The sequence below is a fragment of the Pseudopipra pipra genome, chromosome 25, assembly GCF_036250125.1.
Source record: "Pseudopipra pipra isolate bDixPip1 chromosome 25, bDixPip1.hap1, whole genome shotgun sequence".
Taxonomy (NCBI): domain Eukaryota; kingdom Metazoa; phylum Chordata; class Aves; order Passeriformes; family Pipridae; genus Pseudopipra; species Pseudopipra pipra.
In genome coordinates, this window is record NC_087573.1 from 3,749,918 (window position 1) to 3,773,441 (window position 23,524).

Here is a 23,524-nt window from a genome sequence, read left to right on the forward strand (position 1 = left end):
TTCCCGGGTCCCCGCCCGGGCCGTCGCCTCAGCGCGGGGGCGGTGGCTCGGGCGGCGGCCCCGGCCCCGCCCGCGGCGGCTCCACCCCGCCCGCGGCGGAAGTGACGCGCCAATCACGGCCGCCCGCTCGCTCCGCCGCGAACAAAAGGGATTTTCACCCTCCGCCCCGCCCTCCGTGCCCCGCCCACTCCGTCTGATTGGCTGTTGTCACCACGCCCCGCCCTCTCCCCGCCTCCCTCGCGGCGGATTGGTCCTAGGGCGCGGCGGCCGCGGCGGTGATTGGCGGGCGCGCCGTCAATCAATGAGGGGCGGGGCAAAGGGGCGGGGCGGCCGATGGGGAGCGGAGCGGCGCGGCGGCGGCGGCAGTGGCGGCGCGGGGCAGGTCGGTGCGGAGCAGGGCAGGGCAGGGCAGGGCAGGGTAGGGCAGGGCAGGTCGGTGCGGAGCAAAGCGGGTCCCGCCTCGGGCTCCGCGTTCGGTCCCGCTCGGTCCGGCCCGTCCTGGCGCGGCGCTGCGGCTGCGGGCGGGCAGCGGCAGGTGCGGGGCGGCGCGGGCTGAGAGGGGCGGTGGCGGGGCCGCTGCGGGCGGGGGCGGCCGCGGCCGCGGCTTGGGCGGTACCGCGGGGCGCGGAGGCCGCGGGGAGAGCGGGGGGCGTTCCCGGGAGCTGGGCCGGGCCTGGCGCGGCGGGGTGGGTTGTTGCCCCCCCGGGACCCGCGGTGCCGCCCCCGGTGCCGGGGGAGCTCGGGGGGCTGCGGGCGGCGGCGGGCTCGGGCTCCGGGGCGGCGTTTCCCTTTGTTTCGGTTGCACCGGCCCGGCTGTGCAGCTCGGGAGGCACCGAGCCGCCCCCTCCCGGGGTGGCGGTGCCCGCGATGTGCCGCTGGAGCTGCCCCGTGTCCCGGGGTGACCCTCGTCCCGTCCCTGTGCCGGGGTCACCAGCGATCGTGTGGCAGGAGGGGACGAGACTCCCCCCGGGCTGGGGGGGCTGAAGGTCAGCGATGGTTTTGATTCTCTTTCAAGGAGCTGCACGGGGGCTGTTCAAGGACTCGCACAAAGCACACGCTCAAAATTTTGCTGATGTGCTTCTTTTCCCAGTAGTACTTAAAAAAATAACAATGTGAGGATGTTTTTTGGGGGGTAGATGTCCTTTCTCCTGTGAGATAGACACGTAACCCTTCTCATTTTAACCTAATCCTCCACAGTTGTGATGCAACGCCAGGTCGCACCGTGGATGCACAATTATAAAGTGCATCCTGGCTTTTTTTTTTTTCCTGTTACATAAACATATCGTGTAATTATTGTAACGACTCGAACATCACGCTACACACGCAGCAGCAGTTCGGGGAACTTGTCTATCAGGAGTTCCCAAACTAGTCATTTGGGTTCTCCTGGGAATGCGATTACACGACTGCCCGTGCTGGCTCCTGGAAAATATCAGCTCCTCTTCGGGGACAGGCAAGAGAAAAGGAAGCTGAATCAGGGTTATGGACATAGAGGCATTGTTGCGTTGGCACAGCTTTGGAAATACCCTGTTTCGGAGGGAAAAGGAACAGCAAGCTTTGTTCTTCATTATATCATTTTAAGTGGAAGAGTTTTGAGCCGAGGGCTTGCAGAGGATCTTGAAGCTTCCACCTGACAAACTCCCCTCTCTGTGCCTCGGGCTGATCTTTGATTGCTGCCCTCTGCCTCCAACCTTTGCTGCAAGTGGGTGGGTGAAGTTCCCCTGTGCTGGCAACATTCTTTCGCTTGGTTCGTGCTCGTATGTGTGTGAGACAAGTGAAATGGAACCTGGACTGGTTTCATAATCACCTCGCCGTGATTCAGGGCGAGGAGGAGCTGCCACGCTCTGGAAGCTTATCTGTTTTGTTCCTCAAGTGGCACATGCCAAAGATAACTCCCCCTGGTTTGTTGGCTTGGGTGGTTGTACGTACATTTCAACTGCTCTTGATGGTTATTTTCAGTTAAATACTGGGAAATAACTTTCTTAGAAGAGTTGTATCTCCACTCACGGTCTGCTGGGGAGACTCTGATGGTCCATAGCTGAAAGGAAGCTCACCTTTAGGCAAGCAATAAGTAATTATCTTTGTTTGTGCTCTAAACTCGGGCTTATTGTCCAAAAATGGTGCTATATCTCAGGCTCAGGGAAAATATTTATACCATCAGACTAAATAATGAGGTCCTTGTGGTTTGCTCTCTGATTCCACTCAGCCTGTTTCCCTGGATGGGAAGGGGTGATGTGCCCTGGGAATTGCTAGATCTTGTTTCTGATGCTGGGAAACCCTATCTCCTGGTTAAAGGTTTGGAAACAGAGGGTCAGGTTCCCCAGCTGAGGCATCCAGATCCCTTTGGCAGAAGGGGGCTGTTTGAAAGGGGGAGAACTTGGTGACTGAATAGGGTTGGTGTGATCTTTTGTTAAAAAGTGGGAAGAGGGAAGGCACAGGGATGTGTAGCCTGAAAGCAGCCCTGGAATGGTCAGCTCAGGAGCCTGTGATGCTGAAGGGCTGGGAATGGATTTGGATTTAGGTTTGGACAGGGGGAGGAGGAGCTCAAATATGTGCTTGTTAGCTCTTTGATCCAGAGATGCTTCTTGTTCTTGTAAAATACCAGCTTAGAATGAACAGAACTTTCTTCTCCCCCCCAAGTTTTCAGCTCCCTAGGGTTGAGTGGCCCTGAAAGGGTTGTGATCCATTCAGCATAACAGGAATCTGCCAGGTGGGTTCTAGAAGCTCCCTGTGGATCCCTGCAGAATACAGATGCATTTTAATGTTTTTTTTTTTAGGGCAGTGACCTTATTTGTAGCCTCTGTTGCCAGTCTGTCCCCTCAGTGTGGGGTAACTGATGCCAGCAGAGCAGTTAGAGGTCCAAAAGCAGCAGGTTGCACACAAGGAAGCTGAGGCTGCACCACTTCTGTACCTTTAATGTTACCTCTTGTTGTTGTATAAACGATTGCCGTTGCAAACTGGCTCCTGCTCTTTATTTCTCTTAAGTATTTTTACCTGTATATTTTAGGCCAGGGCTTGTTTATGTTATTAAGCTGATTAAAGACTACAGAGGCATGGTAAGAATAGCAGGGCTTATTCCTATAACACTGGGAAGTACAAGTCACAATGGGAGTATTTAGGATATAGAGTAGAAATTATTACTGCCCAGACTAATAGCTTTTAAATGCCAAACTGCAGCTGGTAGCTGCCCCTGCTGTAAGAGTGAGCTGCTTGGTAGCTCATGGAGAGATGCAGCTGCACATTTCTGTGTCATCCCTTTTTAAGGGAAAAGCCTGGACAGAGTCACATTGGAAGTCCATGTTCGACACTTGCTGTCCTGGGGTGACAGATGATACATTTTGTTCCGAGATCTCAAAGGAAACTTCTCCTTTTTAGTTCTGGTTTATAATGCCAGAAAACCAATATAACTTGGGGAGTATCTGGCAGAAAAAGTTATTTCCCCTCAGTACTGATTCAGTCTTAGCACCTGTGAATTCAGCCTGAGCAAGGACTGAGGTGCCTCTCCTGAGCAGATGTTTGGATATTCCACATTTAAAAGCTGCCCAGGGAAGTGGTGCAGCTCAGACTTAAGCATAGTAAATATTAAAGGCTAAAAACAAGCCCTCTCTCCTCACCCTGTATGGCTGCTTAGTTACATTTTAGCATCAATTTGCTGCTTCTGTTGCATTCTCCCCCTTTTTAAGAGAAACAAGTTGTAAATCACACTCTTTCCCTGTGCTCTCAGCTAGGCAGGATCCTCGTGGTGACAGAACTATCCAGCCATTCCTGAAGCTGATGGTCATTCCCATCCTGGCCCACTCAAGGTGTGTTGGCTGCTCAGAAGGTGTAACTCCTGCTAAAGAGTGACCAGCACTATCCTGGCCCACCAAAGTGTGATTTGAGTCAATAGAGCGAGTTTCCTAAGTGACACCCTTGTGTCAGCTCCAGATCAGGCTTTTTCATGTAAAACACTGCATGAAGCGTGTGATGAGAGCCTTCCCTGCTTAGCAGAGGGGCAGGAAGCACATTTCTGATTTCTCTTGCTGTATGAAGCTGCTTGCTCCTCTCTGAGCAGAACTTTCTGTTCCCAGTGACTGGAAAACTGCTCTGGCACAAACAAGACAGAACTTGCTTTTGTGTATAACTCTCCAAGGCACAGTTATGCAAATCAGTTGTAAAGGAGCAGTGACTTCAGACAAATTAGGCTTCAGCTGAATGTTTTAGCTGGATAGGCTTCTCCAGTAAAGGCCAGTTTAACCCTTTATCACTTGCCACTGGAGTTTGAAGTCTCTGAGAAGCTTCTTCATGCTGTAGCATTTTCTTACTGACATGAAGTTTGGTGAAACCTGAACTCAGAAAAGTGCATTTGATGGTTGTGCAAAGCACAAGACTGTCTCAATGGATATATCTGCATTACAGACAAGGATTTAGTCTTGCAATTATTTCCATTTTTAACAAAATAATGTAATGAAAAGGCTTATTACTGGCCAGCGTTAAGTGTAGCAGCAAAGATGCAAGGGAATAAAAAGCTTCTTTAAGTGCAGTTCAGATGATGGATCTCTGTTCTTATGTAGGCAGTAAAATTGTATTTAATAAATGATGGTGATAGTGAAACAGTTGGAAATAGTGGTAATTAAATGTGTATTTTCCGTGGCATTGATTTTTGTAAAGTGGTTTGGGCCTGTTCCATTAGGAATGGATAATGGCATTCCTAGGAAACATATCTCAGCACTGCAATATTCCCTTCACCATGGAGCTTGTGTGGGTGGCCCAGCTTGGCCTTCATTCATCACAGCTCCTCAGTGATGTTTGCAGCTGCGTGATCCAGATGTGTCATTTACAGCTTTTAAATATCCATGTTTTCCCCCCCCCTTTCCTGTTAACTTTGGCTACTTCTTGGTGAATGTTATCCTGTCATTTTAGCCTGCACACTCTGCCCTCACCATCTGGGTGTGCATATGTTCGTGTCCCCTGGGAAAAGGTGGCAATGCATCTTCTACAACTGGTCTTGGAAGCTGGAGAGAAAATGATCCCCTTGTTTATTGTTCCCTTCCCCCCCTCAGGGCAATTTGCAATCCAAAATGTGGAAGCTGAAGTTAAATGGAGATTATATGTCACAGCTTAGAATACTGATTTTAATGTCCAAAGAAACACCTAAACTAAACTCTGTTCCATTTTTTTTTTCCAGGTTTTCAGGATGAATCTGGAAAAACTCAGCAAACCAGAACTACTGACACTCTTTAGCATTCTAGAGGGAGAATTAGAAGCAAGAGATCTTGTCATAGAGGCCTTAAAGGTATGTTTGTAAGTATACCAGGATAAGAGGCAAAAATGAGATCAGTTCTGCTGTTGTAAGTTCTGCAGAGCACTTGTATCCAGGGTGAAATTGGGAGGCAAAGACTTATTACTGGCTCAGAATCCCATGTTAATATCAGCAGGATTACATAATAAATGCTGTATTATCACCTGTGCCTTGGAATTCATTTTGGGAAGCTGCTGCAAGGAGCATTTCAGCGTTGAAACACAGAGTTACCTGCGTGTTTCCATCCTTCCTCAGAAAAGAACTACGTGTTTCTGCTGTGCAGAACCTGTCTGAGAATTCCTTTGTTGGTTTTGTTCTCCTTTAGCAAGGGAAGGGCTGCTTAAAGCAGGAACTCTGCTCACCAGGAGGGCTCCCAGATTAGTCTTTTAGTGAGAATAAAAAAAGCACCCGTGGCTTTGTATTGACTGAGCCACCATAAGCTGGCACTGCTGAGCCACACTTATTCTTTCCCTTTGCTGGCACAAGCATCAGTGTAGCCTTCCAGTGAGGCAGAAACCAGCTAAAACTGCTCAAAAAAAAGTCAACTTTAAGCCACATCAGTGCAGGTGATGTGGTGGTGGTGGTGTGAGCACATGTGATGGGACAAGGGACAATGGTGCTGGAGCCTCTTCTTGCAGGGGTTGTTTGTGGTGCAGGAAAACTGGCTGAAGTGGTGTGGTCTGTGGTACTCTCTGGCCAGTTTGTTGTGTTGATATTAAGCCTGGAAAATTTTAAAAATATATGTGTAATACTGCTAGGAAACCTGGTTGGCACTCAGCCTCAGTAAGGTGGAAAAAACCCCAGTGCTATAAATGATGGAAGGGGTCAATTTTTGAAGCAATGAGTTGTGGCAGGGTTGAATATTGAAGGCTTTTCCAAGCTGAGCTGTCACTGCTCATAATGTTTAAAATTCCCAGCTATTTCAAAAGAGGAATGGCAGCTTGCAGGCCTGGGAGCTGCAGGGCTTGGTTTTCCATCAAAAGCTTCTGTAGCTTGATTCCAAACACCTTTTGGGGGAGTAGAGGGATGTCCTCTGCCTATGTTTGTTGTTAATTGTTTTTGCATTTAAATAATATTTTCCTTTTGGAGGTATATCTTCACCCTCTCAAAACTGTGGATCAGGTGGAAAGGTCTAGCTCCTGTTTTGAAAGAGATTTGTTTCTCCTCTGTCCTGGGATCTGTTTTCTCATTCTGTGTGGTCAGAATTTGTTACCCAAACAAGCCTCACTTTAATATTTCAGTGTGAAATGCGTGTAATGGAGCACAGGGAAGGAATGCAGCAGCTCCATTCCAGAGGCTTTTTACTGCCTCCCTTCCAGTGTAAAGCAATTATCTCTTCTGTTGAAATTTAACCTGCAGTTCCCTCTCGTGTGAGGACATTAATACAGTCAGAATACCCTTTGACATAATTTGTCAAGTCCTCATAACTGAGACGAAATTAAATGAAATTGTAACCTATGCTTGATAATTATGGAGTATAAAATACCAAGCTAATCAAAGGTTAGTGCTGTTTTCCCCTTCTTCTGTCAGGGATATGCTGTAGGGTTTCATCTGGAGATTGTGAGGAAAGCTGGAGGTGGGAGGAGAGGGCAGGGAAAGCTTCGAGTCAGAACTGGCTCTTGCTGCCTCCTGAGCACGAAAATTGCAACCCCTGAAAACTGGCCAGTGCCTGCAGCAGTGGGAGATGTTGCAGATCTCCAGCTGTGCAGCTCCTCACATCCAAAAGCCCGTTCCCAGGGATGCTGCAGCCCAAGCCTGGCTTCCTGCTGGCAGGAGCCCACGCTGCCCTTTCCATACGTGGAAGGAAAAGTCATGTAACTGCTTAATCTGGTGGCTGGGCAGAGGTTCAGCAGCAGAGAAGTCCCAGCTTTGCTTTGTCCACTTATTTGGAATATAGAGCCAGAGAAATTCTGGGGTTTGCTGTGTTTTTCTCCTTGTTTGCTGATAGTAACTGTGGTAACAGCTTTACCGAGCCTTCCTGGCTGAAGACTTTGATTGTGTGTGACTAATTAAAGGAAACCTTGCTAATCTGTTTACTCACGTTTTGATACATTTAAGTGCTGCCCAGAAGACAAAAAAAAAAACCTTTTAAGACCGAATTAAAGATTGAAACTCTGAGAGCATTTAGTTTAACTTGCATATATTGGACAAATTGGGCTGTAATTTGCCCTGAGAGGGGTTGGAACACCCAGGGCTGGGGAAAGAATTGTCTGACTGTGGTCTCAGAGCTCTCTCTGTTCCTGAAGTGTGTGGACTTTATATCCTGCCTCAGCTGCCAAATTTCTTTGGAGGAGTGATAGTTTTATGGGAAGTGCAGGTATATGTTGGGGAAAAAGGTGGAGTTCAAACCTCTGAACTTTATTAGGGGATTACACGATCCTAAATCATGCCGGTGATTTTCCCCAGCAGTTACATTAAACACATCAGTGTCAGTGGTTAAAAATCAGAATTTTATCTGCCTATTTAATTCCCACATAGTAGCAAAAATGCATTTCCCTTCATGGGCTGATTTAACTTCTAGTTCAGATTTAAGTGCTTCTGAACTCTGGACGTTCAAGGCAAATCCTTTTGCTACATAACAGGAAAGGACAAGAACTTGCAGGGAAAAAGCCCCTCCATTTGTAAACTTGTAATTTGACTGTAACCCAGTCTGCAATAATTGATCCCCCTGCACGCTCAGAGACAAACATTTTGCATCTGGCATTTAGCAGAGGGAATCCATGCATGCAGATGACAAAGCTTAAAATAGTTTCCCTCTCCCTCCTGGTCTCAGGCCCTCGGTGGTTGGCACTGGCCCTGCTTCCCTCTGGCTCGGGCTGGAGCTGCTGAGCTGGGGGTTCCAGAGCCCACCTGTGCTCCTTTGCTTTCCTCCCTGCCCAAATCTTGACTCTTTTCTTCCCTGCTGCCTTCTCTGGGGACATTTCTTCACAGCCCACCTGGAGCCAGCAGCTCTCTGTGTGCTGGGGTGGAATTTTGAACCCCTGGGATGTATTTGCTGCTCCCAGAGCAGTTGTTAGATCACCTCTAACTGATGCTTCCAGCAGAGCAGGAATTCCCCTCCCTGACTTGTGTCCTGGTTTTTCCTGTAGTTTATTTTTTTCCTGTGTATTGGAGTGCTGGGCATTGTAATAAGGACAGTCATCTCTCCCTGTGAACCTGGTCCTGCCTTTTAATGTCCATTTAAAATTGTAATATTGCTTCAATTTCAACAGTTATTTATTCATTTATATTGAATAAAATAAAATATGTTGAATATGTATACTATATATATTCACTATATATTATATATATTTCAATATATATTATATATATCAATATATATTATATATATTTCAATATATATTATATATTCAATATATATTATATACATATCAATATATATCATATATATTTCAGTATATATTATATATATTTCAATATATATTATATATTGCAATATATTATATATTGAAATATTTATTATATATATTCAATATATATTATGTATATCAATATATATTATATATATCAATATATATTATATATTTTATATATTATATATATTTTTTATATATTATATATATTTATATATATTATATATATTTCAATATAAAATATATTGAAAAAATAAAAATATTATTATTCAATTATACTCATATAAAGTGAACAAGTTTACTGTGTTCAAAATACCCTTTCCCAGTGCTTCAGTTTGCTTCCTCTATTTTAAAATCTCTTTGGAGAAAAGAAAAAAAACCTTTTTTTTTTTTTTTTTGCCTGAAAGTAGCTTCCTGTCCACTCCATAAATCTCACTGTTGGAACAGACCTTAAGTCTCACTTCTTATTGTGCTCCTTTTCCTGTAGCTATAATTGTGTTTATATCATCCAAAAAACCCCAGATGCTGTCAGAGAGTTGCATAATACCAAGAGTTGGGCTCTGAGTCCTTGTTGCTGTGTGGAAAGGATTGCAGGAACCACAGGTTCACCTTCTGAAATAGCACACCACGACTGGAAACAATTCAATATTTAAATGGGTCTGTAGTGCTGTGTTAGAGCACTTTGTTCCCTTTCCCCCCCTGCTCTTTAAAGAGAATTTTCCATACATTAGAACTGAAGTTCTGTTTGCTTTTAGAAAACGGGGAAACAGCTTTCTGGCTTTTTCTTTTATGTTAATGAGGCCTCAGGCAATTTACACTGGGGTAGAAACTATTTTGTGTTAATGCCTGGGAGCTGGTGTCCATCTCTTTGCTCCTGAGTCCAGTGAGTCACTCTGAAGCAATATTAGTGCACTGCAAAATTAAGTGTGCCTTGGTCAGTGGATTTAGAAACTAAGTTTACAGAGCAGTTTCAAAACCTGAAGCCTACCTCTTGTTTAAATAGAAAGAAAAGCTCAGTAATACAAAACCTCGCTGCAGATGCTGCTAAATCTTTTACAGATGGGGCAAATTGGGCTTTTGCATCACTTGGAAAGCAGCTTCCCTGGAGCAGCGTTCCCAGGGGTGCTGTCCTGCTGGAATGCAGCCCTTCCTCACAGCTTTTCCTGCAGCTTCGGGGGAGTTTTTTGTTTATTCCTTGCTGGAAGCAGCACAGTTTGCCAGGATCTTGCAAAAAAACGTGGTTTTCTTCACCTCCTCAGTGCCCAGGAAGGTGCAGGAGAAGGGAGCAGAGAGGTGTGGGAATGGTTCCCGCTCTGGAATGGCTCCTGCTCGGAATTTCAGCTCTCGGGGTGTCCTTGGGCTCCCTGGTTCAGGGGTGACCAAGGTGCAGTTCCTGAGCACGGTGCCACCCCTGCACCAGCTGGGAGCTGGGCACAGCCAGGCTTTACACACTGCACCAGGAGCTCCCAGAGAAAGAAATTGCAATTTTATGCTCTTTTGACATTTCCTAAGAAAACCTCCAGGTCTTCTTCAAAGCTGATAACAGGCCCTACATGTGTTTCAAGTGGGCAGCTCTTGTTTATCTGGTTTGTTCACTTGATATAATGATGGCAATTAAGACAGAAGCTGCATTGGAGCAGTTTGCTTTGTGGCTCTGTGCTTGGCATTGCTGCAGAGCTGGAGCTAAAGCAACACTGGGAATCCCACTCCAGCATTTTTTGACATTTATTTTTGGGCAAAGCAAGTGGTCCCCACCCCCATTTCCCTTCTCTCTGTCAGTGGTTGCTGTGACCTCAGCCTGTCTTTATTCCCAATATCTGTCTCTGGGGAGAGAAGCTAATAAGGAAGTTCAAAGCAGCAAGAAGCTATTTAAAGATTATTCCACTCTCTGCTGCATGAAGGAGGAACTTCTGTGCAAATTATTACTGGAGAACTGCATACACAGTAGCTACAGTTAATTAACAGTGTGTTTGCCTTGTGCTGATGAACTCTGAAATTACAGGCAGGAGGAATACTCTGCATTGTGTCCAAAAAATACTTGAAACAAAGTCTTGGAAATTCCCTGTTTGATGTTCCAGTAAAACAAGTTGTAAAGATGATTGAATGCAGGGAGAAAACGCTGTCACATAAACAAGGTTTCAGCAAAAGGAAATCTTTTATTAAAAAAAAATCCTACAGAAATAGGTTATGGGAAACATTCATCCCAGACCAGTCTAGAAATCCCAAGAGGAAACTGTGGGTTTTTTCCTAAGAAAGCGAAGCCTTTGCTTTGCCTGCATGGGAAATATCTTGTCAGTTGGGTCAGATCTTGCTTCTGCTCCATAAAATCAGAATTTTCTCTTCCCAAATGGACTAGCAGTGGTCCATTACCCTAACTGGAGCTCAAAGCCAACCAGTTTCACATGGAACCCTCTCTGCTGTTGCCTAATTCTTCCAATCATCTGCAGTTTTATTTTTAAGAGCACTTGATGTGCGTGGCTGCTTCCTTTTTTAAAAGCAGCCCAAGCTTAAATGTTATCTTCTTTTCCTGTTGGGAGAGGGCAGTTTATTAGTCTTCCAAACTGCTGAGTAATCCATTTAATTGCTTCAGGAGTTGGAGTGTTTTGATAGGAAATTCCCAGCTGCATATTTGAGATGCTGCAGGTGGAGGTGCTAAAATAGGAGATCATCCAGTTGCAGAGGATTTCATCTTCTTTCAAAGCACAGTTGCTGCTGTTGGGAGTATATATGTCATCTCTGATCCAGATGAAATTTTCCACTCCTAAGTTAACAATGCATTTTGTAACCTTATTTCCTTATTATCAAAGCCTGTCTTCCTGTGGATCTCTGTGTTTCAGTAGGCTGATAGTGGGATCTGAGATCTAAGTTTTTTGGGCTCACTAACAGAATATTTCTCTTCCATCATGAAATTCCTTCTGTTTTGAAGGTTGAACAACTGTATTTAAGACTGAACTTTAGTTCAGACAGGACAAATTCCCAGCTGTTGGAGATGTTTGTACATAAGTCCTCCAGTGATGGAGAAGCTGAGCTGCAGAGTTGTCTCAGTGAGGAGCACGAGTCACTCTGTGACACTTCCACACCTGTATAAAACAACCTCTGCATATTGTGGCACTGTGACTTCATTTTCAAAGAACTGCCTCGATGATTTTTGGTGACTGCTCTGCAAAAAACTCCCTGTTTGCATTCCCAAGTGCACGGTGGCCCAAATGCCAGAGCGCTGGGTTTGTTTTTGCAAACGAGATGTGGTCGGTGTAGGATGACCTGGTTAAGACTTTTCCTAGTCTAGACAACTTTAATTAAGTGTTTATGCTCTGCTGGCTATTAAAGAAGAATAGCTGGACTTGAGAAAGCTCTTAATGTTGTGATAGTCTCATCTGTTTGTCATGCCAGTGCAGGAAAACACTTAATTGCTCAGAGTAGCAAGGAAGAACTACTTGTTCTTTCCCAGACAGGAAATAAACCATCCCACTAAATTCAACAGGGATCAGTGCTGTGAGGAGCTGAGGAAAACAGGGCTTTGGTTACACCTCCAGTGTTGCAAAAAATGGAGGGGGACACACCTTAATCCCAGTTCTTTGAGATTTTATTAGGAAGAACTTGCCCAGTAAAGGCAAGGTTTGTTTACACTGTTGGAACACTGGTGCCCTTTGGAAGGGTCTCTCCCATGTTCCTGGGTGGTTGTGGAATGACCAGCACTGGGATGAGTTGGGATTAAGCTCATCTGTCAAGGCAATTAGGCCAGCTGGATGGATATCCCAATTTATATTTACAGGCTTTTTAAAGCTTGAGTCACGTAGAAATTCCCTCCACACTTATACTGAGGTTTCACTGAGTCATTTTTATAAATTCTTCAGAAAAACTGAAGATTCCCTGTTCCTGGAAAAAAAAAACCAAACAAACCTAAAAAAAACCAGCCTGTAGTTTTTCCTGTGATTCATTAAACCAGGGCTGCCCCATTATCCAGGATTGCCCTCCCATTTCCAGGGCTGATCTTTTCCTTCCTCTCCTTTTTTTTTTTCATTGTGTAAAGTTAGAACAATATCTGGAGCTCTGATCAAAGGTATCCACAGTTCCTGATGGGTATTGCTGATAGAGAGGGAGGGGTTTCTGTGAGTGTGAGCTGTTCCTCTGTGGTTGTTTACTGCAGGGGTTAAAACCCAGCTCCAAACAGGATGAATGTCCCTAATTGGGTTTGGTTATGGAGAAGATAGGCAAATAAAAGTATTTTGGTTTCATTTTTTCTGCCTTTTGTCAAGGCAATGCAAACACTTCTCCCTTGGAGAGCAGAAGTTGACTTGATTCATTTTTTTCATGCCACTCACGTGGTTGCACCTTAGAATGCAGGTCCAAGAGTTGGGCTCAATGATCCTAGTGGGTGTTTTCCAACTGTGGATATTCCATGGCTCTGTGACTACAACCCTTGTGTGCTCAAGTGAAATATTTGCATTTTTGATACTGGGACATCAGGAAACAGCCATTCCAAGAAGTCCTGGCTTCTGAGCTGCCTTTTCATTTGAGCCAGGCTCAGTCCTTGCTATCTGAAAGATGCCCTTGTGCAGTCCCATGAGAATGGGGGACAGTTTGCCAGTCCTGTTCTCTGAAGGGGTTTCTGGGGAGGTGCCCAACGAGGCTGGCACGGGCTGGCTCTGCATTCAGAGCTGGGAGCTTTGTTTTCCACCCCGTGCCAGCTCTGTGCCATTCACACCATCAGCAGAGTCAGGGCTGTGTGGGGCTGCTGCTTGGAGCCCTCCACCAGCTCTGGAAAGCTGCTGTGCTCCATTTGGGATGGTTTAGTTGCTGTTTGTGCTCTGCTGGGAGCAGAAAGGTGAAGCACATCTGATAAAAGTACAGGCAGCGTTTGTTTGGAGGCAAAAACATGTCATTTGTGTGCCCTGGCAGGAAAAGTGCAGCTTGGATCAGAAGCCTCCTGTGGGTCACACAGTGCTTGGCTGGTTGAACGTGCTAAAGTTTGTTCTAAATTAAACACACTGTGGTTAAAGGCACCAGAACTCACTCCTGCCTTGCAGTGCTGCAGGGAACTCATGCAGAGGAAAACCCACATGTGTGGCCTCACTAAAAAACGTGCCAGTGCAGAACAGAACAGAGCCATTTATATGGCAAAAGGAAAGGTGTGAATTGTCATGGTAACCAGTCCTTAGGAGACAATATGAATCCAGAGGAATCCAAGTTAAACCTGGGATTTGGAAGGTGTTATTCCCTGGCAGGTGCAGCAGCTCTGCTGGGCACGGGGTTGTGCTGTCAGTGGCACCCGTGGGAATGAAACAGTCCCAGGTTTTCACAAATGCTCAGAATCCCACAGTGAAAGAGTCCCAGGTTTTCACAAAGCCCAGAACCACTTCAGTAGAAAGCAGTGATTATGTTTCTCCCAGCCAGGACAGCTCTGAGGGCTCTTTTGTGTCTAGAACTGTTTTCCCTCCTGTGTCTTTTGTTGCATAAATATCTGTTTTCACATGGTTTCTTATCATGGTGGCAAACATGCAGATAATACTTTAATATCTGGGTGTTTATGAAGTTTTGTTTAGTTTTCAGAACTTCACCGTAATCATTCAGTAGGATAAGCCTATTGGTATCCTAACAAACAGATTTCCAGATGGAATGGCTGATTCATAATCATTTGGGTTGGAAAAGACATCTGAGCTCATCGAGTCCAACCATTAAACACTGTAAATGTGGAGCCTGGTACATGTGAGTTGTCTCAATTCTTACATGTCACCAAAGAAACCTCATCAGTCCTGTCTTGCTTCTTGAGAAACTAAACTCTGTTTAGTCTGGATGAGAACATTAAGGATTTTATTAACAATTCACGGATTTATAGGCTCTGGCAAGAATGAAACTCTTTAATTGCTCAACACGAAATTCTTTGATGGTGACACAGTCAGGGAAACCACACAAACTGCTTCTTTCACTGATGGGACAGTAAATGATTTAATCTTTTATTGAGCAGGAGTTGGTTCTTACCTTCTTTGCTTTCACACAGTTGTGGAATGTAAGTCATGGCCATGGCAGGTAGCTGTGGTATGGGGATGTTTGGAGACTGAATGTATTGTGGAGATGCTGTTTTTAAGCAAGATTTTCCTTTATTTCTTGTTTTTCTGGGGCCACTTGGTTAAAAATCACTGTTCAACAGGGACAGTGAGAAGTTAATCAAGCACATGCTTTTTCTAACCTCCTCAGGGTTTGTTTCAGGCTGAATAGTGTGAGTTTGCTTCTGTTCCAGCTGTGGGAATGAAAACATTTACAAAAACCACTCCAGGTGTCTCACCTTGAGAGGAGTTGAAAAGTGGGGAGGTGCCCAGCTGTGCATCTGATCCAGGCCAGAGCTAGCTTTACTTCCATATTGTAGATTTTATTGTCTTTGTTAGGGGGAGACCACCAGCTTTTCATAAAATCATTAAGATTGGAAAAGACTTCCAAGATCATCGAGTCCAGCTGATGACCCAACACCACCCTGTCCCCCAGCCCAGAGCACTGAGGGCCATGGCCAGTCGTTTTTGGAACACTTCCAGGGCTGGGGACTCCACCACCTCCCTGGGCAGCCCCTGCCAAGGCCTGACCACCCTTTCCAGGAGGAAATTCCTCCTGATGTCCAACCTGACCCTCCCCTGGCACAGCTGGAGGCCGTTCCCTCTCCTCCCATCCCTTGTTCCCTGGGAGCAGAGCCCAACTCCCCATGGCTCCCTCCTCCTGTCAGGGAGTCACAGAGAGAGAGAAGGTCCCCCCTGAGCCTTCTTTTCTCCAGGCTGAGCCCCCCCAGCTCCCTCAGCTGCTCCAGCCCCTTTTCCAGCCCCTTCCCAGCTCCAGCCCTTTCCCTGGACACGCTCCAGCCCCTCAATGTCTTTCTTGCAGTGATGGGCCAGAGCTGGACACAGCACTCGAGGTATATTGCCCATTTTAAATGTATTAATGAGCATTTTTATCAGCTTGGGGCCCAGCTGAAACCTTAAACTTAACAGCTTGAAAACCCCTTCTGCTGGTAGAAGGACTATTGTCCTCACCCTACACTTACCTTCTCGTGGTATTAATTTGATCAGAGTGTTTGTCCCTTTGTTATTGGTGTGATCAGAAGGTCCAGGTGGACTTTTTTTTTTTTTCAGTGGCATGGGCTGTGCTGCCTTTCAGGTAGACCCCTTTGTTTTATGAATTACTCTCCTGTCTGTTAACCTTTAACATGACACACACTTGTGTTTTTTCCTGTCTGAATGCTCCTATTCTTATAGCAGATAACAGGATATGAATCAGACTGTGTGGAGTTCTCTTTATCTCTAAGTGGAAAACAGAGAGAGAGGAATATTAACTACAAAATGCTTCCTTCTTTAGCTCCTTTTTTTTTTGTTTGTTTGCTTCAAGGGTATTAAAATGCACATTTGTTTTTGTGTTGCAGGCCCAGCACAGGGACACGTTCATCGAGGAACGCTATGGCAAGTACAACATCAGTGACCCACTGATGGCTTTGCAGAGGGATTTTGAGACCCTGAAAGAGGGGAATCATGGTGAAAAACAACCAGTGTGCTCCAATCCTTTATCTATTTTGAAAGTGGTGATGAAACATTGCAAGAACATGCAGGAAAGAATGTTGTCCCAACTGGCTGCTGCAGAAAGCAGACACAGAAAGGTAGGTTTTGCTTCAAGTAAGATCTGAAGCACACACAAGATGTTTTTGTTGGGACAGTCCAAAAAGGAACTAGCTTTCAGCTGGGAGGGTGTAGTGCTTCCCAAAATGTGGGAAAGGATCTCTGGAAGATGGAATTCTCAGCAGAAAGTCACTGTTCTGCTTGTGGCTTGTAGTGAGTGGTTGTTGAGGAGCTGGTGCCAGGTAGTAATGAGACAGCACCTCCTTGTGCTTCCCTAAGGAAGTATGGAGTGACCAGAAGTATTTTCCATGCTATTTGGCCTCTTTAATGAAGCACCTGTTATTCTTCAGATGTAGTTTAAATGCATATTGACATCAATATAGTCCTTGGTTCACATAATTCCACAGAAATAGAAGCCTCTGGAAGTGACAGCAAGGCTGTGGTTCACTTTTCAGCCAAATATCTAATTAAATCATACTATTAAAATCAGATATTTTTCCCCTTCTCCTTCTGTTCTTCCTCTCTCCTTCTGTGAAAATCTCCCTTAAATACTTAATGATATATAAGCATTATTTGGAAGCTTAAATTTCAGGAAAATGGAGCTTCTGAGGAACTGCTAAGGAGGAGCTGCTAAATTCAGGTTGAGCATGTGTTGGGAGAGCTCAGAGTTTTGGTGATGAGAAACAGCAGATCCTCTTGGAAAGTTTGTATTCTGAGTGGGTTTTTTTTTTGTTGAGTTAATAGAATTTCAATTATTCATGTAATTCAGCGTTAAAGCTGAAGGAGCTCCTTAACTGGGTCCTTATGGGAAGCAGTTTCATTTCAAGAGCTCATCTTGCTCTTAAGTGGAGGAACAAATTAATGTTCTTTAAAATAAACTTGGCACTGGAGTCCTCAAATCCCTGTAAGGCACTGGGGAGAAGCCTGTGTGGGAATTACTGCTGGAACCATAGCAAGGACTGTCCTGTCACTGCTGTGTCCCCTGGGTGCAGCACCTCTGCTCCTGCTGGGGTTTGTATTGATGGTCCTGCCAGGAAATTCTGAGTTTCAAGGCACAACAGGCACAGACTGAAATACAGGGAGTTCCATCTGAATATGAGGAAAAACTGATGTATTTTGAGGGTGGCAGGGCACTGGAACAGGCTGCCCAGAGAGGCTGTGCAGTCTCCTTCTCTGGAGATATCCAAACCCCTCCTGGGTGTGATCTGTGCAACCTGCTGCAGGTGAACCTGCTTTGGCAAGAGGATTGGACTAGGTGATCTCCAGAGAACCCTTCCAACCCCAGCCATTCTGGGATGGGAATGTTCATAACAGGAACCTCTCAAGGCTGTTCCACAGCGTGGAGGAGAATCATGCAATTCAGGTATTTAATGATAAAATGAAGATGTGAAGATAGATGCAGTGTGACATTTTTGTAACTTCTTTCACAGATTGACTCAGTTAGACCAGGTAACAACACAGTACCAAGCCTGTCCAAAACTGTGACTTTGAGCTGAGTTTGGATGTCTGAGCCTGTAGTTGCTCCCATGTGTCATTCGAGCCTGTGCGAGGGCACAGATCCCTCCCTGTGGCTTCGGACGTGTGTGACTGTCTGTGCTGATCTCTCCCTGCTTGTGAGCACAGCTGGGCATCCCCTGGTGTTTGTTTGGCAGGTGATCCTGGACCTGGAGGAGGAGAGGCAGCGGCACGCCCAGGACACGGCCGAGGGGGACGATGTCACCTACATGCTGGAGAAGGAGCGGGAGCGGCTCACCCAGCAGGTACAGTTTGGGAGCTGCTGATTACCCAGCCCACAGAAACCCCGAGCTCCTGGGTGCTGAACCCCTCAGGGATGTGTTGAAAGAGTAGCAGGAACCTCCCTCTCTAAGGCACTCCTGGGTTTTATCATTTTGCTGTGAAAAACAACCTTAATTTCTCGGGGCGTTTCGGTGGCTGAGCAGTGCTAAAAGCTATTAATAGGCAATCAGACCTTCCTTCAGCCTGAAATCTGAGGAGTGCTCAAGAACAGGGCTGAACTTAAAATTGGTGGTGCTCTGTGTGCTCAAAATTCAGAATAAGTCATGAGAGATCTCCTGGGGGTGTTATTCAGAGATGCTAATAAATATTTAAGCCACTGTTTTCAGTTACTCCAGCACTGCTGCCTTTATTAAGCACACATAACACATCAGCATTTTAAAGCCTAAATGCCTTTAAAAGGCAAACTGACAAAGTAGTAAATGAGGTGGAAGGAGGCTTTGCTCCGGCTCGCTTGTTCCATCAGTGCATGGCAGGCTGGGTGTATATCTCACTAAAGGTCAATTGAATTTCATACATGATAAAACTACTAGTAAGTAATAATTCTTACTACGTGCAAGCTGAGTCATTCCAGACTGTCTTGCAGGTTCCTGGGGCAAGAACCTCTTTCTTAGCCTTTGCCATCTTTTACTGTGTGATTTCTCCGAGATACACAGTGAACCCCGTTCCTTTTTGGGGCATTATCCTTCAAGGCTTTAAGTTTCCTTTAGAATCTCTTTTGTTCTTAATTTGCAGGTGGAGTTTGAAAAATCCCAAGTGAAAAAGTTTGAGAAAGAACAGAAGAAGCTGTCAAGCCAGCTGGAGGAGGAGAGGGCACGCCACAAGCAACTGTCTTCCATGCTTGTAGTGGAGTGCAAGAAAGCCACTGCCAAAGCAGCTGAGGAGGGGCAGAAGACAGCAGAACTGAGCTTGAAATTGGAAAAGGAGAAGAGTAAGGTGAGCAAGCTGGAAGAGGAGCTGGCAGCCAAGAGGAAGCGGGGTTTGCAGATGGAAGCACAGGTGGAAAAGCAGCTCTCGGAGTTCGACATTGAAAGGGAGCAGCTGAAAGCCAAGCTGAACAGAGAAGAAAACCGTACAAAAGCACTCAAAGAAGAGGTGGAATGTCTGAAGAAAGCCCTGAAAGAGCTGGAGGCTTCTCAGCAGGAGCACAGTCCCTCTGAGCCTTTGCAGCCGAGCCCCTCGGTGATGTCCAGAGGTGTCACAACCGACAGTCCCCCGGTGAAGTCTGTGTCTTGCCAGACCGAGTGTCTGCAGGCAGAGAGGGCAAACCCTGCCAGCACAAGCAAAGCTGTTCACAGCATGTTTCCCAGCCCCTCTGCACCAGTTCACTCCTATGCAAAATCCAATGGGCATTGTGACCTGGATGGGCAGGCAGGTGGGGAGCCCCTGCAGACACACCCTGCAGAGAGCCAGGTTCAGAGGGAGAGATCTGCTGGTGCAGCCTCGGAAAGCGCGGTGGAGAACGGGAGTTCTCCCGTGAGAACGGAGTCACCGGTGCACCTGATGTCCCAGCACCCTGCTGGGGGGGTCTCCCTGTCTCCCAGCAGCACAGCTGGGTCCTCCCTGACACCTTCTCCCTGCTCCTCACCGGTGCTGACCAAACGCTTGGTGGGAGCCTCGGCCAGCAGCCCTGGCTACCAGTCCTCCTACCAGGTGGGCATCAACCAGCGCTTCCACGCAGCCAGGCACAAGTTCCAGTCCCAGGCAGAGCAGGACCATCAGTCCAGTGGGCTGCAGAGCCCCCCCTCCCGGGACCTGTCCCCCACCCTGGCAGACAACTCAGCAGCCAAGCAGCTGGCCCGCAACACGGTCACTCAGGTGCTCTCCAGGTTCACCAGCCAGCAGGGCCCCATCAAACCCGTCTCCCCCAACAGCTCCCCCTTTGGCACGGACTACCGAACCCTGGCCAGTGCTGGGAGCCCCAAAACCGAGGCTGGGCACTCCCCCAGCCCTGTCAAGGTGTCCAGCCCTCTCAGCCCGTTGTCTCCTGGGATTAAGTCACCGACCATTCCTAGAGCAGAGAGGGGGAACCCTCCGCCCATCCCTCCGAAGAAGCCTGGCCTGGCTCAGTCCCCTGCTGCTCCTGCTCCTCTCACCAAAAGCCCTGCCCAGGCATCCCCCCTGGGGGCCCCCATGGACGTGGCAAGCAGCTGCTCCAACAACGCTGTCGTGTCGAATGGCAAAGACCTGGAGATCCTCCTGCCAACCAGCAGCTAGTCTCCAGAAACTGGGAATGTGACATTCCACGGCTCAGCACCCTGGAGCTAAGACACTGTTTTTTCCACTCCATGTTATTTATTTCCATAGTAGCAGATTCTGTCTGTATAAAGCATTTAGTATATTTTTTTTCTCTTTTTTTTTTTTTCAATAGGTAGGAAAATATTTTTGTTTATGAAGAAACCTTAACTACAGCTATACAGTAGCCTCCAAACGTCTCATGGCAACAGTCAAATCATTAGAGAGAACCATAATCGTGTGGTGGGACCTGTCAACCTCTAATGGGACTGAAATGCTACTTTTAAATTATGCAGAAAAAGATTTTTTTGCAGACTTTTTACTCCAGATGAACATTTTATAAAAGTGCCTGAACTAAGCCTGCAATATGAATGTGATTCTTGGGAAAAGGTGAGGAGGGGACCATCTAGCTGCAGAAACAAATCCTTCTGAGTCCTGAATGTTGAAACCAACACTGGTTTTCTTTTGAATTCTTTCCATTTGCTACAAGAAGTTAGCAAATACACTACAAATTCTGTAAGGTGACCACCAGACCAACACAACCAGCCATGCTGTGCCCTTCAGGACACAGCTCCCAGCTAATTTGAGGAAGCACATGAGTTTTTTTGGGGTAAAATGTAGCTGTAATACAACCTGGATGCTTTTTTTCTCACAGTATTTCTTGTCCATATAGTTCTTTTTGCTTTCCTCTCACACATTCTGCAGAGATGCCTGTGTGCTTTAAATGGCTAAACTCTGGTTTGTGGTGTGTCACCCAGAATTTTCGAGCTCCTCAAGCATTCTACTGTTGTGTGTAGAACTTCTGAGAAAAGGATCTTTCTGTTACTTGACAAAGATCTCACTATTACTTGAAAAAAAAATCACTAATCCACATGACACAGTTTTTTTGCAACAGTAACATGAGATCTTCAACTATAAACAAAAGCAATAATTTTGTTCCTCATCTCTGTCAGTTGTGTCTGACTGACCTGGATTTTACCCACGAGCTTTGGGATCTTGCTGGCTTTCCTTGGCTGCAATTATGGAACCAAATCATTACTGCTGTGGAAATGAATATGTATATATGTGTAGGTATATCACACACATATGTACTGAACACACAGTGTATTAGGGAAATCTTTATATGCTCCTGATCTCCTGCTTAATAGAGAGAAGATGTGGCAATTAAAAAAAAACATTTAGTGAGGAATTGTCTAAGTTGGAGGCAAATCATGAGTGTGAAAAAGCATTTGGGCCCGAGAGGGGAGAAAGCAGCTGGTTCCTGTGCAGAAACATTTGCTGCAGGCAAAGCAGCCAGCACAGCACAGTGGTTTTCTGAGTCACTGTGGTGAGAAATACAGGAGAAACCCCCCAGATCAGTGGCAGGGGTTGAGAGCACGACCCCGAGTTAATGATCTCCAGTGTTGGATGGGAACTGAGCCTAAATTTAGAACCTGGACTTGCTGCTTTGGGAGCCCTTCCCTGGGTGCAGTGTGGTGTTTACACAGAGCACAGCTTCCCACTGCCACAGACACCTTCTCCTTTGCCAGTTTTCAGTATTTCCATAGATAAAACACCTCTGTTGGGGGGAGGATCCCTGTGCCCTGGGAGGAGGCACTTGTGGCCATGGCAGGGAGGTTCCTTGGGGCTTTGAGCCTCATCCCATGGGACAGCAGAGCTCTGGGCTGCTCTGAGTGACCCCACACACCGTGGCAGGTGTTTGGACTAGAACAGAGGTTTGGACAGACCTTTTAGCAGCCTTTTAAATTGTGATCCTATAGGCTGTTGTTCCTAATCCAGTGGAGCAGGCTGTGCACAAACAGCAGAGGGACAGAGGCAGCCAGAGCTAAATGGGCAGTGACTCTTTTGGAAGCACATTTATTACTTTTTTAACTAAGTGTCCACAGGAGATTTTTTTTTTCCTCTTGCTGAGAGAAACTGTAAAAATGGATGGGCAGGTGGATTTTGGCCCATGTATCCCTTCCAATTCAAAAGTGAGGCTTTTGTATACACTGCTTTAACGAGTTTCTTTGCTTTTACATTAATCTAACTGGTATTATCCCCTTTATTGATAGCTCTAGAGAGAGAGATACTATGATGAAGTCTAATAGGAAATGCACTGAGTACTGTTTCTTCTGAAATATAATATGGGAAGGGGGTATGCAAAAGAATGTATTTTTGCTAGTAGCCTAACTTCTGAGAGAGACTAAGCACAAGGGATTAAAATGGATCCAACTAATTCAGTAAGACATTTAGAGTTAGTATTTAACTGTTGATGTAGATTCTGTGTGGAAGCAACTAAATATTTCTTCTCTAACTCACATCAGTCCTAAGCAGACATTGTTGCAGAGTTTGTCACTGGCTAATGGAGTATAATGAAGTGCAAAATGTATAACACTAGTATTAATTCATTAACACTTGTAAATTTGTAAAGCCAAATGTACCAAGCTGAAGTCTTTAATCATTTTTATAGCTGATGGCATTAAACATGTTAAACATTCGTATTATCAATAAAGGATTTTATTTTTAAGATGTGCAAATTGCTTAAGGAGATGTTTGGAGTTGGGACTGCCCAGCAGGAAACAGTGCTGGTGGTGAGAACGGGGTGTCTGTGCTCAGACAGGGACCTGGAGCTTTAATGGAGACTCTGAAATATCAGAAAGAAGCAAATTTCTGGGGAGCAGAGCAAGTCCTGAGCAGTTGTTGCTGCTGCCTGGGCTGTGTGGCTCCTCCATCACCCCCCACCTGCAGCTGCTGGTGCTGTAATTTGGGAGGTTCCCTGGGGCACCGTGTGCTTCAGGTGGCACAACACGCTCTGGGTGCTCCACACAACTCTGCCTTTTAGGTATTTTTAAGTAAAACCAGTTTTCCTAGAGTAGCTCTTTGCCACAGTGTTGTGATGTTGGATGGATAACACTTTTGGGGTATTATATGAATAAACACCTGGGGAGGAAGTGGATGTGCAGGAAGTGGATGTGCCAGTCCCCTGCTGATTTGTTCAGGCAGGATGCAGAGTTTCTCATGGAGATTGCCATGGAGCAGTGTGGCTCAGTCCTGGCACAGGGAGTGACCCAGCTCAGAACAGGCCTTGGCTGTGGAAAAACCCCCTTTGCCCAGGATGCAGCGTGTCCATGCAGAGAACCATCACCCCTCTGCCCTGGAGAGCTGCTGCCGGTGCCTCCCCTCCCACCCACAGGGAAGAGCTCACGGCTCCTGTGCCTCCCTAATGTGCACCTCGGTAGTGACCTGCTTTTCTTATCTTTACATCAGTTCAGCTGAACAGGTTTTGCAGC

The 23,524-nt window shown here is 46.2% G+C and overlaps 1 protein-coding gene across 4 annotated transcripts; it reads left to right on the forward strand.

Annotated features, from left to right (window-relative positions):
- Window positions 1-322: 322 nt before the first annotated feature.
- CTTNBP2NL (CTTNBP2 N-terminal like) lies at window positions 323-22,761 on the forward strand. Of its 4 annotated transcripts, none has more exons than XM_064636028.1 (5): window positions 323-382; window positions 5,165-5,272; window positions 16,034-16,264; window positions 17,876-17,983; window positions 18,753-22,761. In XM_064636028.1, the coding sequence occupies exons 2-5, from the start codon at window positions 5,174-5,176 to the stop codon at window positions 20,232-20,234; spliced, it is 1,920 nt and encodes a 639-aa protein (XP_064492098.1). In that variant the 5' UTR covers window positions 323-382; window positions 5,165-5,173; the 3' UTR covers window positions 20,235-22,761. The 4 variants fall into 4 exon arrangements, with proteins under 4 accessions (XP_064492098.1, XP_064492101.1, XP_064492102.1 ...); XM_064636031.1 differs by lacking the exon at window positions 323-382 and adding an exon at window positions 412-535; XM_064636032.1 differs by lacking the exon at window positions 323-382 and adding an exon at window positions 784-986.
- The last annotated feature ends 763 nt before the right edge of the window (window positions 22,762-23,524 follow it).

What these genes read in the sequence shown, in the direction of transcription:
- CTTNBP2NL (XM_064636028.1), top strand. Translation starts at nt 5,174, where the DNA reads ATGAATCTGGAAAAACTCAGCAAACCAGAACTACTGACACTCTTTAGC. An exon ending in TTGTCATAGAGGCCTTAAAG is followed by an intron (nt 5,273 to 16,033) that starts GTATGTTTGTAA and finishes TTTGTGTTGCAG; the next exon opens with GCCCAGCACAGGGACACGTT. An exon ending in GGGAGCGGCTCACCCAGCAG is followed by an intron (nt 17,984 to 18,752) that starts GTACAGTTTGGG and finishes CTTAATTTGCAG; the next exon opens with GTGGAGTTTGAAAAATCCCA.